At 66.0% G+C, this 15,428-nt stretch overlaps 11 protein-coding genes across 11 annotated transcripts; 7 read left to right on the top strand and 4 right to left on the bottom strand.

Annotated features, from left to right (window-relative positions):
- Positions 1 to 847: 847 nt before the first annotated feature.
- On the bottom strand, positions 848 to 1,436 carry Q8F55_001593 (uncharacterized protein; the record flags this gene model as incomplete). The annotated part of the gene is made up of 2 exons (XM_069350209.1): positions 848 to 1,131; positions 1,190 to 1,436. The coding sequence occupies 2 exons, from the start codon at positions 1,434 to 1,436 to the stop codon at positions 848 to 850; spliced, it is 531 nt and encodes a 176-aa protein (XP_069213753.1).
- Positions 1,437 to 2,039: 603 nt separating this feature from the next.
- MGR2 (subunit of TIM23 translocase complex) lies at positions 2,040 to 2,590 on the top strand (the record flags this gene model as incomplete). Its single annotated transcript, XM_069350208.1, has 3 exons — positions 2,040 to 2,110; positions 2,172 to 2,265; positions 2,471 to 2,590. 3 exons carry the CDS (start codon positions 2,040 to 2,042, stop codon positions 2,588 to 2,590), a joined length of 285 nt encoding a protein of 94 aa, XP_069213752.1.
- Positions 2,591 to 3,269: 679 nt separating this feature from the next.
- On the top strand, positions 3,270 to 4,367 carry Q8F55_001591 (uncharacterized protein; the record flags this gene model as incomplete). The annotated part of the gene is made up of 4 exons (XM_069350207.1): positions 3,270 to 3,661; positions 3,711 to 3,851; positions 3,902 to 4,088; positions 4,209 to 4,367. 4 exons carry the CDS (start codon positions 3,270 to 3,272, stop codon positions 4,365 to 4,367), a joined length of 879 nt encoding a protein of 292 aa, XP_069213751.1.
- Positions 4,368 to 4,999: 632 nt separating this feature from the next.
- Positions 5,000 to 5,266, top strand: Q8F55_001590 (uncharacterized protein; the record flags this gene model as incomplete). Its single annotated transcript, XM_069350206.1, has 2 exons — positions 5,000 to 5,085; positions 5,167 to 5,266. The coding sequence occupies 2 exons, from the start codon at positions 5,000 to 5,002 to the stop codon at positions 5,264 to 5,266; spliced, it is 186 nt and encodes a 61-aa protein (XP_069213750.1).
- Positions 5,267 to 5,896: 630 nt separating this feature from the next.
- Q8F55_001589 (uncharacterized protein) lies at positions 5,897 to 6,953 on the top strand (the record flags this gene model as incomplete). The annotated part of the gene is made up of 3 exons (XM_069350205.1): positions 5,897 to 5,918; positions 5,983 to 6,123; positions 6,157 to 6,953. The coding sequence occupies 3 exons, from the start codon at positions 5,897 to 5,899 to the stop codon at positions 6,951 to 6,953; spliced, it is 960 nt and encodes a 319-aa protein (XP_069213749.1).
- Positions 6,954 to 7,067: 114 nt separating this feature from the next.
- Q8F55_001588 (uncharacterized protein) lies at positions 7,068 to 8,207 on the bottom strand (the record flags this gene model as incomplete). Its single annotated transcript, XM_069350204.1, has 1 exon — positions 7,068 to 8,207. One exon carries the CDS (start codon positions 8,205 to 8,207, stop codon positions 7,068 to 7,070), a length of 1,140 nt encoding a protein of 379 aa, XP_069213748.1.
- A 336-nt stretch (positions 8,208 to 8,543) lies between these two features.
- Positions 8,544 to 9,290, bottom strand: Q8F55_001587 (uncharacterized protein; the record flags this gene model as incomplete). The annotated part of the gene is made up of 5 exons (XM_069350203.1): positions 8,544 to 8,627; positions 8,792 to 9,016; positions 9,072 to 9,107; positions 9,149 to 9,211; positions 9,249 to 9,290. The coding sequence occupies 5 exons, from the start codon at positions 9,288 to 9,290 to the stop codon at positions 8,544 to 8,546; spliced, it is 450 nt and encodes a 149-aa protein (XP_069213747.1).
- Positions 9,291 to 9,945: 655 nt separating this feature from the next.
- Q8F55_001586 (uncharacterized protein) lies at positions 9,946 to 11,268 on the top strand (the record flags this gene model as incomplete). Its single annotated transcript, XM_069350202.1, has 1 exon — positions 9,946 to 11,268. One exon carries the CDS (start codon positions 9,946 to 9,948, stop codon positions 11,266 to 11,268), a length of 1,323 nt encoding a protein of 440 aa, XP_069213746.1.
- A 363-nt stretch (positions 11,269 to 11,631) lies between these two features.
- Q8F55_001585 (uncharacterized protein) lies at positions 11,632 to 12,073 on the top strand (the record flags this gene model as incomplete). The annotated part of the gene is made up of 2 exons (XM_069350201.1): positions 11,632 to 11,634; positions 11,669 to 12,073. 2 exons carry the CDS (start codon positions 11,632 to 11,634, stop codon positions 12,071 to 12,073), a joined length of 408 nt encoding a protein of 135 aa, XP_069213745.1.
- Positions 12,074 to 12,546: 473 nt separating this feature from the next.
- Q8F55_001584 (uncharacterized protein) lies at positions 12,547 to 12,990 on the top strand (the record flags this gene model as incomplete). Its single annotated transcript, XM_069350200.1, has 2 exons — positions 12,547 to 12,549; positions 12,583 to 12,990. 2 exons carry the CDS (start codon positions 12,547 to 12,549, stop codon positions 12,988 to 12,990), a joined length of 411 nt encoding a protein of 136 aa, XP_069213744.1.
- Positions 12,991 to 13,422: 432 nt separating this feature from the next.
- On the bottom strand, positions 13,423 to 15,242 carry AGP2_1 (general amino acid permease agp2; the record flags this gene model as incomplete). Its single annotated transcript, XM_069350199.1, has 4 exons — positions 13,423 to 13,696; positions 13,750 to 14,771; positions 14,807 to 15,065; positions 15,115 to 15,242. 4 exons carry the CDS (start codon positions 15,240 to 15,242, stop codon positions 13,423 to 13,425), a joined length of 1,683 nt encoding a protein of 560 aa, XP_069213743.1.
- Positions 15,243 to 15,428: the final 186 nt, after the last annotated feature.

Genomic DNA, 15,428 nt, shown 5'->3' with positions numbered 1-15,428 from the left:
GCAGCGACGAGCTGGTTCGACTCGACTGATGCATGTAGCCCTTGCATCACTAACATGACTAGGTCACACTGGCGCTGCCCACCATACCCCGCCCGTCGGGCCTACCGGCATCGGGCCGCGGACCGCTGCCACACACCTTGGCCGGGCCGATAGCAAGCAGGCAGGCGCGGCGAGACATCGGTGCGGCCAGCAGCGCCGAGCTCGAGGCAGAGACAACATGGCGAGTGTAGCACCATGTGCAACTCTCGGCCGCTCTCGCCCTGGCAGCCGGGATCACGACCTGCGTCTCGTGGCTCGCTGCCGAGTGGCGACAGGAGCATACGCTCCCAACAAGCCTCTCAACAGCTGGGCGGCATGCGGAGCGCCACCTAGGGGTCGATCAGCCTGGCCTTGATCGACCCAGCGTTGTCCATGTCCACGCGTTCGGCGTCGGAAGGAGGCGGCCGCGGCGGCGCCTCCAAGCTGTGTGCCGCTGTGCGGATGCCACCCGGGCTGAGAGTGCCCCTCGCTGGTCCCAGCGCTTGGTCCCGGGGCCTCGTCGTCGTCGCCACCGACCTCTAGGAGCGGGCCGCAGTTCGAGGAACGTGAGCAGTGATCCGAATGAGGTCTGATGCGGCCGTGAACACGCCGGACAGCCGCGGCGTGTTGGCGCCAACGCGAGTGCTTGCGCGTCCGCAGCCTAGTATTAGTCTTACCAGGCCCGCCATCTCCGGAGCGCGAAGTCGGACAGTGGTCCTGCCAGCCAAGAGCTGCAGCGTCAGACGTGAGTACGTCGTTGCACCCGTGAGCAGCCCCACCCCCTCGCCCAATCAGCACCCCACCACGCAGCCAAACCCAACAGCATACATCACACCAACAGCCGCTCCTCCTCGACCTCGATCTCCTCCTCGGGCCCCATGGCGCCCACGCGCTGGAGCACGCGCTCGACCACGATCGGGAGGATACGCTCGCGCTCGCGCCGCTCGCGCTCCTGCCGGCGCTTGCTCTCGGCGCGCAGGCGCGCGAGCTGCGCCTCGAGCTGGGCGATGCGCTCGCTGCTCTCGGCGAGCGAGCGCGAGTGCGAGAGGTGGGTGCGGACGAGGGAGAGGGCGAGGAAGATTGTCGTCGAGAGCACGAAGATTGGGATCATGGCTGCGGGCGGGCGCGCGTCAGCGCGCTACCGGTTGCCATACGGCTCATATCCACTCACCTGGGAAGATCTCGCGGTACCACACGCCGTAGGCGCTCGGCCTTGGCCCACTGCTGCCCCCGCTACTTCCGCTCCCGCCGGCATAGTTGCGCGGGACGAGCGGCGACTGGGGGGAGGAGTTGGGCGCGCGCGCGCGTGGCGTCGTGTGCAGGGCGCGTGGTTGCAGGCGGAGGAGCGGTCTTGCGCCTGCAGCGGGGGTTCGCAGCGCACGGAGCGAGGAGAGGCCAAGGGCGAAGGGCCGGGACATGGTCGTGGGAGGGTATCTGGTGCGTCGTCAGGGGTCGCGTGTGTCGTTGTCGCTGCTGCCGCTCGTCGTTATCGGCCTCGTCGCCGTCGTCGATGTTGGGAGTCGAGAGAGTGGTGCTTGAGGCCGAGGAGATTGTGCACAAACGTCACTGCGCCGGAGGAGGCTGGAGTGAGTGAGAGCGGGAGCAAATTCGGTCGGTCTTCCGTTGGCCGGTGGACCGCACAGTGCCACATCGAACGACACGAGTCCGACGACCACGCGCTGCGTACACGGAGTGCAGCGGCGTTCCCGTCGTCAGAGCGCTCAGCACCAGAGCCGCGCCCACCCCGGTGGCCTGCCTCAGCCCCCTCGGCGCCCGCTGCACGCTCCGAGGCGACGACGCGGACACCCGCTCAACTCCGCAACATCACGTGACGCCCCCGCCGTCCACCCCGCCGGCTCAGCGGCTCAAATCGCTCCTCCCTCACTCACTTTGTCGTCCTCGGCATCTCCAACAAAAGAAGAGCAGCAGCACCATGCCTCCTCCCCCCTCGACGACCGCCGGCGGCTCCAACTGGGACAAGAGTGGGTGCTGCCCCAGGGGCGAGCTGACAAGAAGTGAAGATGGGCGCGCTGATGGGCACGGGCGTCGGCCTGACCATCGGCTTCATCTTTGGCTCGTTTTCCATCCTCCGGTGCGTGGGTCCCCTGTTGGGGGAAGGTGTGGGTGTGGGTGGGGTAGTGCTGACTCCTCAGTGGTGGCCCTGGACCCCGCGGCGCGGTCGCTACCCTCGGCCAGTACATGGCCTCGTCGGCGGCCACGTTCGGCTTCTTCATGTCGATCGGCTCGGTGAGTCGCTGCCAGGGTGCAAGCGGGGTGGGGTGGGGTGGGTTGGGCCTGTGTTGGGTCCTCTGGGAGTCGAGTGGCGGGGTCCTAGGCCTGGCGCTCCAGCTGCTCGCCTCGCCCATCTTCCCCCCATGGCGCGTGCTCCACCTCCCCACCTCCTCACCTCCCCCTCTCCCCCGTTGGCCCGCTGACACGACCTCGCCCCCAGGTCATCCGCACGCACGAGAAGTACGCGCTCCCCCCCACCGCCGCGCCCGAGGTCCTCGTCCACGCGAGCAAGGCGCGCTGGTCGGCCGCGGCCGCGCGCATGCGCGCACAGCAGCAGTAGTGGCATGCATGGGCTACGAGTTGCCAGATTGTCCGCAGGCTCTGCGTGGGGATGGGACAAGGGTGGGAGTGGGTGGTGTGGGCTGACCGGCGGTTGACGACTGGGGACTCGCGACTGACAACACTGAGGGAGCTGCTGGCTTCGTCACGAGGCGGCTGGTGTGATGGGTGGAGGGGAGCTGCTGCGGTACCGGCCTGCCCTTCAGCTGCGCTCCGAGCTCGACATGGTTGGGGCCTGACTGCCGACGCTCAGATGTGGTGGAACGACGAGGTGGTAGTGCCACGAAAGAGGCGTCACGCTGTAATGTCAGACGCGGGGCGATCTGCGAGCATCACCGCGCCCCGGGTGGACCGCATCTGGCCGGACCAACGCGGAAGGCTGCCATTGCTCAAATGCACCTCGCAGCTGCAGACTGTGTAGCGCGCCGTCGCTTCTATGCATTCACTCGTTGTTGTTTGCTCGTCATTGTGTCTACGCGCCGCCCACTGGCACGCCTCTTTGCAGTCCCGTCGGCCGCCCGTGCCTTAAAATGTCCCTGTTGTCTCGTCCCGTCGACAAGGTCCATTCGCGTGTTTGACTCTCGACATCGACTTGGACTCTGCCATCTCACTCCCACTCTCCTTTCTATCTCTCTGTGCACATCGACATCGACGACACCGCGACCACCCGCCCCCGCACCATGGCCTCCCCACCCGCAAACCACCCGTTCCTCCGGCCAGCGATCACGGCCACGACCGCGCCCCCCGGGTCCTTCAACCCGCCCGACAACACGGCCTTCTACCAGCCGATGGGGACGAGCATCCCGAGCAGCGCGCGCACGTCCCTCCGCCCAGCGAGCCAGGTGTCCGCCACGCCGAGCGCGACCCCCAGCGCGCCGGCCGCGCTCGCGTCCCCCGCGCCGCCTGTCCCCTCGCTCCCGCGCTCCCCGCGCCCCGATGCCGCGCGCACCAGCTCCACCGGGCCACCCCCGCCGCAGAGTAACGGCAACGCCGTGCCCGAGCCGCCGAAGAAGCTCAGCCGGTGGGAGGAGAAGGTGCAGGGCGATTTGGCGGGCTGGCGCGGCGGTGTTGGGTGAGTCGGTCGGGGAAGAGAATGGAGAAGCGTCGCTGATCACCCCCAGCGCACCCCGCTCGTCCGTACCCCACGCCGCGGCGTCCTCAAACACGTACTACGGCCAGCCGCCGACCGGCACCATCGGGCGCGACCTGCCCAAGGAGATTGTGCGCGTCGAGCGCGACTACAGCCTCGGGGATATCTGCCAGTGAGTCGTCGCGTGCCGCCCGTCCCCGCTTGCCCGCTGACGCGCGCTAGAATCTCGACAAACTTCCCCGTCGAGCTTGACGGCCGCGTCACGCCAACAGACTTTGCCAAGTTTGTCGAGGCTGTGAACGAGCCGCTGCGCGACGCGTACTCGGTGTCGGGGGCCGTCGTGGACAACGTGATTGCCGTGCTGTCGTGGTGGACGAGTCTGTGGTGGCGGACGAGCCATTTTGAGAAGGTAAGGAGGTTTGGCGGGGCGTTGTCAGGCGTGGGGCGCGGCGATGCAGGCCATCAGCCGCCGCCGACCGCGCAGGACTCTGAGCCTTGCTCCTGTCCCTACTCCGTGCTCACCCCGCAGGAACTGCAACGCGCCGAGGCCGTCATCCGCGAGGCCAACGAGACGACGTTCAACCCCGTCGGGCTGAACGTACTCTCCCCGCGCGAGGTCGCGCTGCAATACGTGAGTGGCGCGTGGTGCGCGTGCCGTGGCAATGCTGACGTCGCAGCTCGAGATTGAGTGAGAATGCTTTGCTCGTCCGCATGCTGACGCCCAGGTACTACTGATTCGATACCCTCCCTGCGCTGTGCGCGTCTTTAGACCCCGGTTATAATGTACCTTGTTGTGATGCACCGTGTAGTACTGGCGGGGAGGGGGCCAGGGTGAGCCTGAACCACGCTGGGTGAGCCACGGTGGTAGTCAACCGGCGCTGCGCAATCGTCAACTCTAATGCACTCCTGCTACATATGCACTCACCACCAACCCCCACAGCTCGCATGCATGCATGCATGCATACGAAGTCGACTTGCTGAGTATTATCGAGGATGGTTGTAACCCAACTCACCCGGACGAGTGCCACAAGCCGCAATCACCCGAAACCCCGCCACCCAGGCTGCCATCCCCCGCCAGGCAGAGTCTCGGTCGTCGATCTCGTCGTCCACTCCGACACCGACGATAACAACAACCGTCGGCGCACTCTACACAGCGACGACAACGAGCACCACGACGAGCGCGACCCGACCCCGACCCTAGACCCACCAGCAACGTCGGTATCTGCCCACCCACCCTCCGACTACCCCCCTCCGACCACCGCTTCCCCCCCCCCCCTTCCCCCTCCACCGGCCCCTCCTCGACACTGCTGACCCGCGCAGATGCCCGGACCCCTCTACCGCGACCCCTGGGCCAAGCGGGAAGCATGGCGCAAGTCGCCCATCTTCAGCAACAAGGCCATGTTCCGGTGCGTCGCGGCGGCAGGCCGTCGTCGTTGCGCGCGACAGGCGGGCCAATCGCACCCCGCGCAATGCTAACCCCCCCGCAGTAACCTCTTCCCCGGCCTCGGCACAGCCATCGTCGCGTTCACCGCGTACGTCATCTACGACGACTACATTGCCAAGAAGCCGGAGGGCGGTCACCACTAGTTTGCATGGATCGGATAGCAGCGGCGGCGTGGGCGGGCGCGGGCGGAGTGGGTGGCCGCGCGGCGGCGTGGGCGGCTCGAGTGCGGGCTGTGATGGGAGTGGGTGGGACGGGCATCGCGGACGTGCTTGTGTCGACGGACGGCGCGGAGGTGGGGAGGGCGGTCATCTGGGGGGCGGGGGAAAAGGCCGAGAGGGCCCGGGTAGCCCCTCGACATCTGGCTCTCGTTCTGCCCTCACAAGGTCTCCTCTCCGACTCGACTGACACCGGTGGCCGTGTTCATGCAGCTGTGCCCTTCTGACGACAGCCATCCAGCTGACCTGATCGACTGACGTAGAGTGACGTCCACTACATCAGTTCCGCCTTCTGGCCGAGTTGCTCTTCCACCTTCCACCTCATCCCACTTCAACACGCACGATCCATCTACGATATGGCCACCTTGCATCGCTCTACGGACCCGGTATACAAGAACCTCGACCACTACCAAGGCTTGCTGGGTAGCAGCGGGCACATCGACCCGTTCGAGAGGTGGCATCCGTGGGCAATGCCACGCCTAGTACTCCGAGCGCCGGGCTTTCAACGCGTGTTCCCTCATCCCTCCCCGCAACCAGACGATGGGCAGCAACCACGAAATGTCCCCGGGTTCCTGTACACGTGAGCTGAAGGCAACCGCTGCTGATAATACCGAGCCACCCCGACATCGTTTGCGGAACGGCAGGGCGCAACGGCTGGCCCACGCTGATCTCGCGTCTCAAGTACCACTGCGGCACCGAGGAGTGGACAGTGCCGTCTCCCTGTCTCTGGTGCGAGCTTGACGGAGCGCTTTGCACTGTTCGATCCCCCACTGTCGTGCTGGGACGTGAGTGGCGCCCGAGCCGCACGCTGACGCCAGCCGTTCCGGACGATGAGAGCCTTCTGCTTCTCACAACCATACGGTGTGGCCCATTCCCGGCCAGCCGCACTATCGAGGCCAGTGACGCATCGGCCGCCCCTCCCCACACTGAGGCGGGGCGCGTCTCCCATCCCAGCCAAGCGCCCCTTACCCTGCCCACGCCGAAAGACACCGACTCGACGCCGACGGACTTTCTTGCCCCGCCACCGGCGGCACCTCTCCTCACATCAGGGCTCCCCGCGCGGGCCGCTGCCCAGAACGCCCGGGCTGCCATCAGCGCGCAGGCGAAACCCGCGCCACTCAGGCTCAGGCGCAGCAAGCGGCGTCGTGCGCCGTCCGTCTCGTCGGCCGGCTCCTCAGTCGTCGAGGTCGAGCCGCCCGACCAGGTCGTCGCTCTCAAGGCCAAGGTGCTGCGGCTGGAGGCGGAGCTGGCGTCGGTGCGAGGCGCGGTCGAGCGCGTGCGCACCGACCATGCCGGGCTCGCGGCCAGGGCCAAGAAGACGGTCACAGCACTCACGGCGGCGAACGGCTTGCTGCAGCACGTGGCGAAGAGCGAGGCGGAGCACTCGGCCGAGTGTACCGCGGCGAGGGAGAGGACCAGCGCCCAGTATGCGGCAGTCGAGCATGCCGTGCACACGGCGACCGAGGACATCACGGCGCTCAAGGCCGCCGGCGCAGCAGCGGCAAAGGTGCCGTCGCCCCAGCCGCACGCCGACCCCAGCGTGGCGTTCAGGATCGCGAGTCTCGAGGCGCAGGTGCATGGTCTTCTGAGCGAGAGGGCGGCGAGGCAGAGTTGAGCGGCGGGGTAATCGTACGAAGCAATACGACGCAGCGACTGCAAGATGCCACAATCATACATTGGTACAACATACGATGAAACCGGTCTCCACTGTACAGAGTGCGCCAGCGCACTAACGCAGCGACGACGAGCACGGGCGCGTGCAGAGGCTGTAGAACTCTGGCGTCTGCGCCTCTCGGAACTGGGCTCGCGTGCGTACCGTGACGCTGGGCAGCGGCGCGTCGCCGCCCCACTCCGCCGCGATCTCGGCCGCGATAGCCGCGCGCAGGCCTTCGCGGCGCGCGTCCCCGTCCAGCGGGAGTTGCAGCGCGCCGAGCCACTCGTCGCGCAGCGCGTTGATGACAAACTCGACGTCCATCGTGCGCTGGGCGCGCGCGATCGCCAGGACAAGGTACGCGAGCACGCCGAGCGGCCGGTCCCAGGCGTGCCCTGGCTCGGTGTCGAACGTGTCAAGGATGAAGATGGCCTTGTTGAGCCCAGCACACCGGCCGAGCCACATGGCCGTCGGAGGGACGCATTCCGTGGTAAACTTGATATTGAACACAGCCGTGTGCACGCCCGGCCCAAGACTATCGGCGTACAGCACGTCGCAGCCCGTCTCGAGGTCGTGCAGGTAGCCCGTGTCCTCGTCGGCGTCTTCGCCCATCGCGGCGTAGTCGTCCCCCTCGTACACTGGCTCGCTCGGCACGTCGACGAACGTGACCACCGTCCCTATGAGCGGGTTGTTCATCGACCCGCCCGGGGTGCGCCCGCGCCGCCGGTAGACCGACAGCGCCGGGAGGGCGTGCTCGAGCGGGAAGAAGTGCTTTGTGAGCGTCTTGAGGCTGTCCGTGTGCACGTAGTCGACCGCGGAGGTGTACTGCACCATGCGCTGGATGCACGCCTCGCGCGCGCTGTCCCCTCCGTTCCAGTCGAGCCCGGGGAGTCGCGCGCCCCCCGGGCCAGATAGGACCGTGTACCGCCCGCCGATGAGGCGGCGGCGGCGCTTGGGCGAGAGCTCGGCCCCGGCAGGCGCGACCACGTCGACCTCGACCGTGCCGGCTGTGAGGGGGGCGAGGCTCTGCGCGATCTCGACGTGCGCGTAGAGGGTGGAGTTGACGAGCCGGTGGTACGCGCGCGCGGTGGCGCGCAGTGCGGGGATGGGCGAACCGGGGTGATAGCCCTGAGCGAGGGCGAAGGACACGATAAGGTTGACGACTTCGGCGGGGAGCGGGCGCGGGGCCGGCGTCGGCGTCGGCGTCGTGCTGGCCATGTTGGGGGCTGCAGCTCCGGCCTGCGGGCTGGGTTTGGTGAGCTGGTAAGAGTTGTGAGGAGGGGGAGCACGCGATAAGTGGAGTCGTTCTGCCCGTCGCTAGATATAAATCCTCGAGGAGCTGCTTCGGCCGGCCGGGAAGATGAGAAGAACTCGATCAAGCCACGCAATTCAATCAGATGACTCGCTCGGGAACATGGCGACCGGCCATAACCACATGTCGCGGGGCTCGGTCGTCGGTCGTCTGCTGGCTGCCTCTTGACTGCCTCTTGAAGACCGTCTCCACAACTTTATGCTCCATGCTCTCACCCCTCGACGACCAAGGCACCACACCACCTACTCGTCGTCATCGGCGGCGCTGAACGATGCCCCGCCCTCGCTACACTCGTCGGCGTCCTCACAGTCCGACTGGGGCGAAAACTAGCAATCGTCAGGCAGTAACGTAACGGCACTGCACCTTAATCACACCCTGCCTGATCATGCGCTCGAGGTGCGCCGCAGGCTCGGAGCGAGCCAGCGGCACGACGAGCTGCCGCCGGCGCAGCTGGGCAGCGCGCGCCGCGCCCGGCCTCGAGCAGCCCAACGTCGGCCTCGTACCCCTCCACCAGGCGCCGGAGCCGCTCCAGCACGGGCTCGGCAGCGGCCAGGCAGTCGGCCATGCGTCCGAGCCGGCGCAGCACACGCGCCATGAGCTTGTGGTACCCGACCACCCGGTGCAGGCTAGGCCGATCGATGACGGCATGTCCGAGGGCCGAAGCGAGGCAGAGGAGGAACTTGGGCGAGCGGTCGCCGGCGAGCAGGCGCGTCACCTGGCAGCCTCGCGTTAGCGCGTCAGCGTCCCGCGTCCCGCACGCAGACACGTACCGCGACGCGGTCGTCGTCCGTGGCGAAGGCGTACAGCTGGTGTTGGCGTCAGAGACGACAATGGGCGACGCACGTACGCCAAACTTTGCGAGCGTCACGATGCGGCGCGCCTGCCAGTCGCCCTGGGCGATCTCGAGGAGCTCGGCGGCGTCAGATCGGCGCGGCGGGTGGGCTTACAGCTGAGGTAGGGGCAGGCGGGGTCGAGCTCGGCGGCGTCATGGGGGGTTCAAGGCCGCAGCGGGGAGCGATTGACCGCGAGCTCACTGACGGCAACGACGACGAGATTGCCCGGCCCGCTGCAACCACCACAGGCTGCGAGACGCCGTCCTCGACCTCCAAAGGACCCCTCCCCCATTGTTCTCGGCACCTGCCACGAGGCCGCACCGTCCGCGACGAGGACGCGTGTGGCAGGCGCGTGTGGGGACGCCGTCGCAGAGCGGCTCCCTTCACCGCGACCCCGACCCCATTGCGGCGTGCACAGCTGGAGCAGCCTCTTGACCTCCGTCACGACCGGCGTACCCGACAACACCGCGACTCCGCCCTCCGTGAAATAACTACTGCCTTGTGGGCAACTGCCGTGGACAGCCAAAAGCAGGAGGTGGCCACCCGCCGCACGTTTCGCTCGCGTCTCTGTGAGCCCTTGCACGAGCTGGGAAGCACACCGAGTTCAAATCTCGGCTTTGTGTGGATAAGCATGCATGTATTGTTTGACGGAAGCCTTCCGCGGGGCAGAACGCACCGCCAAGGAAAGACAGTCGCGCCCCGAGTTTGACTCCGGGCCAAATGACGCACATAAAAGCCGGGTCCAAGACACTCGAACATGACATTGCATTGTCCACCTCCTCATCATTTGTCGCGCCGCGACACGAGCATCATGGCGACGACCCAGGAAGGCCCCCGCCTCCCACTCGAACTGCAGGACATCATCATCTCCCTAGCGCTCGACGGCTGCGACCCCTCTGCGCGGTTCGACCTTGCCGTCTCCCTCCGCTCCGTCTCGAAGGCGGCAAACGCCCTGGCCTCAGCCCAGCTCTATGCCCACGTCGCCGTCGTAGCCTCCCAAGCGCCAGTATTCGGCCCCCAACCCAAACTTGTGCCACCGGCAAATACGGGCCGGCGCGTCTACTACGCTGTTGTGCCGGGCACGTACGGTCTCCGTCTCGAAGTGCTCGCGCCGTCTGGCCGCCGCATCCCAGGTCTGGACTGGAACGGGGGCGCTGTCGCCCGCCAGCTGTGCGTCGAGAGGCTTTCAAAGCACTGCACCGCCGTGGATGAGGTCAAGCTCACCTCGTGGGACCTGGCCAACTCGCCGTCGGAGCGAGCTGAGCTGTTCAAAGCCATCGGCAACGCGACGACGTACCGCCGCCACTCGGACGGCCCGTCGCTGTCAATCAAGCCCACTGCCAAGATGACTACGTTTGTGGGTTTCGTTGACATTCCGAACGAGTACGTCTGGGATGGGAACGGTATCGCCGAGGGCATGGAGCACCGTTCAAAGCACCGCTACCTCAATGAAATCCGCGCATCGTGCGACGTGCTGTGCTTCGAGCCGCTCCCGGCGACCATCCGCACCGCAGTGTTCAACATCAACATGAGGGAGGACGACACGGTGCCGACCGCGGGCTGGCTCTTTGCGTGCAAAGGACTGACTGAGGTGGTGTTCGTCATCCGTGAGACCGTCCCGGTAGACCTCGACGACCCTTTGGCGGTGCTCATCCGAGGAGGTCGATATCAGCACTGGCTGGGCCTCCTCCACTACCTCGTCATTGCAGTCGCCAAGGCGCATCATGTGCGCAAGGTCACCTTCGTGGGTTTGGAAAAGCTCGACAACGAGTGGTTCGGCGAGGATATCGACGAGATCCCGACCCCGGTCGCGCAGGGCGCACGCTTTGAACTAATTGAGTCTGCGATCGTCGACGAGATCAAGGACGATTACGAGCGGCAGCGCAACCCGTCTGTGACCGATGATGACGACGAGGACGGCGGCGAAGGTGGCGACGGCTACGACGAGGATGGCGACCAGGATGGCGACGAGGGCGACGACAGGGATAACGACGATGGTGAGGCCGAGAACAGCGACCCGCCCGAGCATCCCCCCGAGATTGCCATTCTCTCGTTCGAACAGTTCCGGCGCGCAAACCCGCCCGCCTTCTACGAGCTGTGCACCGAGCCGTGCACCTTTTCGACGGAGACCTGAGCAGGTGGTGGTGGGATGAGTGCGGGCCAGGGCGCAGCGGCAGTGATGGCAAATGCTATGCAGGTGGTCATGCAGCAGACGACGAAGGGCATGGCACGGGTGTGCTTGGGCGAGGTCATGTCTTAACTGCGGTACCTCACGCGACCACCTGTATGTACTTATGGTTGGGGCAGCTGCTCCGCCACCAAGCACGTTCTTGGGCTAGCTGTTACATCCCCTTTCCAGGAATAGATCCACATGGTCCCGCAACACGCCTTGACCGTAAACAGACAGCGACGCATCGACCAGTGCAGATGCTCGTCCGTTGCTATAAGCAACCAAGCGTGCATCAGTGAGGCCAACTTCTGACTGACACACCCAACGATGGTAAGCCGTCGCCCGCCGGCTCCACTGACCCCAGCCTGGCGCCGAAGCAGTCACCGGGCTAACCCCCACCCCCATCACCGCCAGCGCCGCGACCTCAACCCCGGCCAGCCCACCAGACGACACGGAGCCGCTGCCAGAGTACACCAAGCGGCGCCCGCTACCAGCCTACACCCCCGCGCAGGCACACGAGCCGACCGCCGGCGGGCGCCTGAAGCACGCCGCCGGGCGGGTCAGCAGCGGCCTCGGCAAGCTCGTGGGCTTCTACTTCCGGGGCGGGTGGCCCGCCCACGAGGAGGGGTCGACGCCGCCCGAGCTCCGGCCAAAGGGGCACGGCGTGGAGGTCGCGCGTGCGCGGATCCGCGAGCGCGAGGAGCTGGATCGGGCTGCGGCTGCGGGGCACCAGCTGGGCGAGGGTGGCGCGGGGCGACCTGCTTCGTAGTTGTGGCGTGTACCACCCCACCCACGCGACCCTCGCCACTGCCGCGTGCCTCGCCCATGTGCTTCGGCTGTCGTTAGAGTTGCAGGGTTGATCACGAGGTCTTTGCTTCCCACCTGAGCGGCCAACGGGTATCGGGTCTTCGACGGGTCGTACCTATGCTCTATGCTCTGTTGAGCGTGCAGATCAGCAGCGCGACTGACGATAGACGATGGCCGTGGCGGAGCGATGCGACTGCTTAGCCTACTCGCGGTCGGCTAACACCCGATCGCAAATCAAATCGAAACGAGGCAGTCAGTCAGCACCCCCACCCCACCCCGCAGCCTTGCCACCACCCCCGACGTCATTGCTTTTTATTATTATTGTTTCGAGGGGGGCGGTATGCGAGGCAGCCTTGGAAATTGTAGTAGGCGGCCCCATCAAGATCAGATCACATCCTGGATATCGCTGCTCTGTCCACCGCTCACTCCTCAACAATGGTGAGTAGCCCTCGCCCTCAAAGCTGACGCCAGGCCGGCCCCGTCCCCCGCCTCTCCGCCCCGCGCCTCGTCCCCGTCGTGCCCCGGGGCTCGCCGTCGCCGACCCCGCGGAGCTCGTACGCGTCCGTGCCCGCCACGCCAGCGCCCTCGGCCCCGGCCTCGCGCGCCGCGTCCCCCCCGCCCCAGCTCGCCGCTACGGCCTCGTACGACTCGCTCGCGCACTTGATACTCGACGCGCCGCCGGCCTACACGCGCCGCGAGGCCCCGGCGCCGAGCTACACGCCACCCGCGCCCACGCGCCCGCCATCACGCGCCGGCGATAGCAAGGCCCTCCGCTCGTTCAGGAGCGGGGTCGCGTCCGTTGGCGAGGCGATCGCGCGCGGGGGCAGCCGGAGCGGCAACGAGCTCTTCGCGAGCAGCGTGCGCGCTGAACGCCGCTGAGCGGCTGAAGCAGCGCCGAACTAGACACTGGCCCTCGGCTCTTCCGACACGCCTAGCGTGCCAGTGCATACACTACCACTCTCGGGTCGCCCGAGCCCACCGCCGCACCCCCCGATACCATGCACCGACGCGTGCTCGTTGTATGATACCCCCTCTGTATCCCATGCACCATGTATCTTTTTTCCGGGCGGTGGACGTGGAAAGCGCGTGTGTCAACAGTCCGTCAGCGGGATGTCTGGACACTAGAACGGCCAGAGGCACAACTGGCTGCCGTGCTGTAGGCCGAGTTGGTCGTGCAACAGCGGCCCTCCCCCGAGTTGTTCACGTGTCCATGCTGATTCACTGCATCCCAATACTGCTACAACTACCTCGCTTACACAACGCGTCGGGCCTGCCCCACCTGCCCCACCTGCCCCACCCCTCCCCACTCGACTACTCGCGGAAGAAAAAGTTGGAGATCTTGCTCCCCGCAGTCTTTTTCTGCTCGAGGCGATGTGCCTCACACGCCTCGGTGTATGCCTCGATCTCTTCGAGCCCCGTCGTCAGATCGATCTCCTTGGCGGGGATGACCCAGGCGTGGTTCTTCTTGACAAACCAGTCGTACGCCTTGGTGCTGATGAGAATCGCAAAGTAGATGAAGATCGAGCCATAGTTGAACACAAAGTCCTGCGGCGTGAACTGGCCAGGGATGAAGACATAGTAGCCGCTGCGACGGTGTTAGTGGTGCCTCACGCGAGCACCTCGACTCGCTGCACTCACAGGAAGATGGCGACAAGCACGGACCAGAACAGGAGCCAGTAGATAGAGTACGGCATCCAGTGGCCGCGCACCGGGAGGATGTGCATGAGCCCCTGCACTGAAAGCCCCTTGCGGAAGCGCATCGAGGTGATGGCGATGGCCGCCCAGGTGACCAGCGATGTCGAGGACACGAGGTTGATCCACCAGTTGAGGACCTTTGCCGCGCCATTTGACACGGACATGTACGAGAGGCAGCCGATGAGGAGCGACGCGAGGACGGCGACGTACGGCACGCCGTTGCGGTTGGTCTTGTTGAAGATTTTCGGCGCTTGCCCGCGCTGCGAGAGACCGACGAGGGTGCGGGACGACGTGTAGATGAAGCCGTTGCCCGTCGAGATGCACGAGATGAGGACGAACGCGTTGACAATGTGGGGGAGGATGGGGATGCCGAGGCGGTTCATGCTGATGATGTACGGCGACTTTGCAGCGCCCTTGGCCCCAGTGGCGATGGCGCCGAGCAGCGAGTCGTCGTTCGAGCTCACGACGACGCCGACGCACAGCGAGCCGACAATGTAGAAGCTGATGATCCTGTAGATGGTCGAGTTGAACGCCTTGGGCATGATGCGGCGCGGGTTCTTGACCTCGCCCGAGATGAGGCTGAGGTAGTCTGGCCCGACGACGGCGAAGACGGCCCAGGACGCAGAGTCAAAGATGGCTTGCACAATCTTGCGCGCGGCAGTCCGGCCGCCCCACACGCCCGGGTTCTTCCAGAACCGGAAGCCGTACACGTCGTGCTTGGGGTTGCCGCCCACCATGGTGATGAAGGTGTAGAGGGTGAGCGCGAAGATGAGGATGACCTTTGTGATCGAGATCCAGAACTCGACCTCGCCAAACCACGACACCTTCCACAGGTTGAGCGCGGCGACGAGGACGAGCACCCAGCTGATCGTGATGGCCGGCGAGAGGTCGGCGTCCCAGAACTGCACGATCACGTGGATGGCCGTGAGCTCAAAGTTGACGAGGGATAGCTGGGTGATGTAGTACTGGGGGTCAGCGGGGCCGAGGGCAGGTCGCTTACGTTCCAGCCCAGCGCACAGCCAAACGACGAGTCGACAAACCGCGAGGCAAGCTGCACAAACCCTCCGTCGACGGGCAGCAGCGTCGTCATCTCGATGAGGCAGTTGGCCGCCGTCCACACGACCGAGCACCAGAACGCCATGCCGAGGAGCAGGCCGAGCGGGCCCGACTTGGTGAGCGGGAGACCGATGCTCACGAAGAGCGTGGCGCCGATCGAGCCCGAGATGGCGATGAGCTGCACATGGCGCATCTTGAGTCCTCTGCCTGGGTCAGCACTGCCCCGAAAAGCCAGCCAGGCAGGTTACTCACCTGTGCGGGTTGTGGTGGGCGGGCACTCCTTCGCCCGGGAGCACCGACACGCCGCCCTCGCCGACCTTGCCCTCGTCCACCTCGCGGCTGTACACGTCTGCGACCATCTTGTCGTCCTTGAGGGACATGTTGAGAATCTGAGAGGGTGCCAGGCCGGGCCCTTGTACGCTGTTCCCCCCGAGTCGGCTGGATCTTTCATATATTGACGAGGGCCGACAGGAGCCGTGGTTGGCTACGCGCCTCTGCGTCCCGGAGCGCGATAGGGCGCTCGGGAGCTCGCTGCCGCCGCCTGCAAACACACGACGAATGAACGC

Source organism: Vanrija albida (genome assembly GCF_041260175.1).
Source record: "Vanrija albida strain AlHP1 chromosome Unknown contig_1, whole genome shotgun sequence".
Classification (NCBI taxonomy): Eukaryota; Fungi; Basidiomycota; class Tremellomycetes; order Trichosporonales; family Trichosporonaceae; genus Vanrija; species Vanrija albida.
This window is presented reverse-complemented; position numbering and strand designations above follow the sequence as displayed.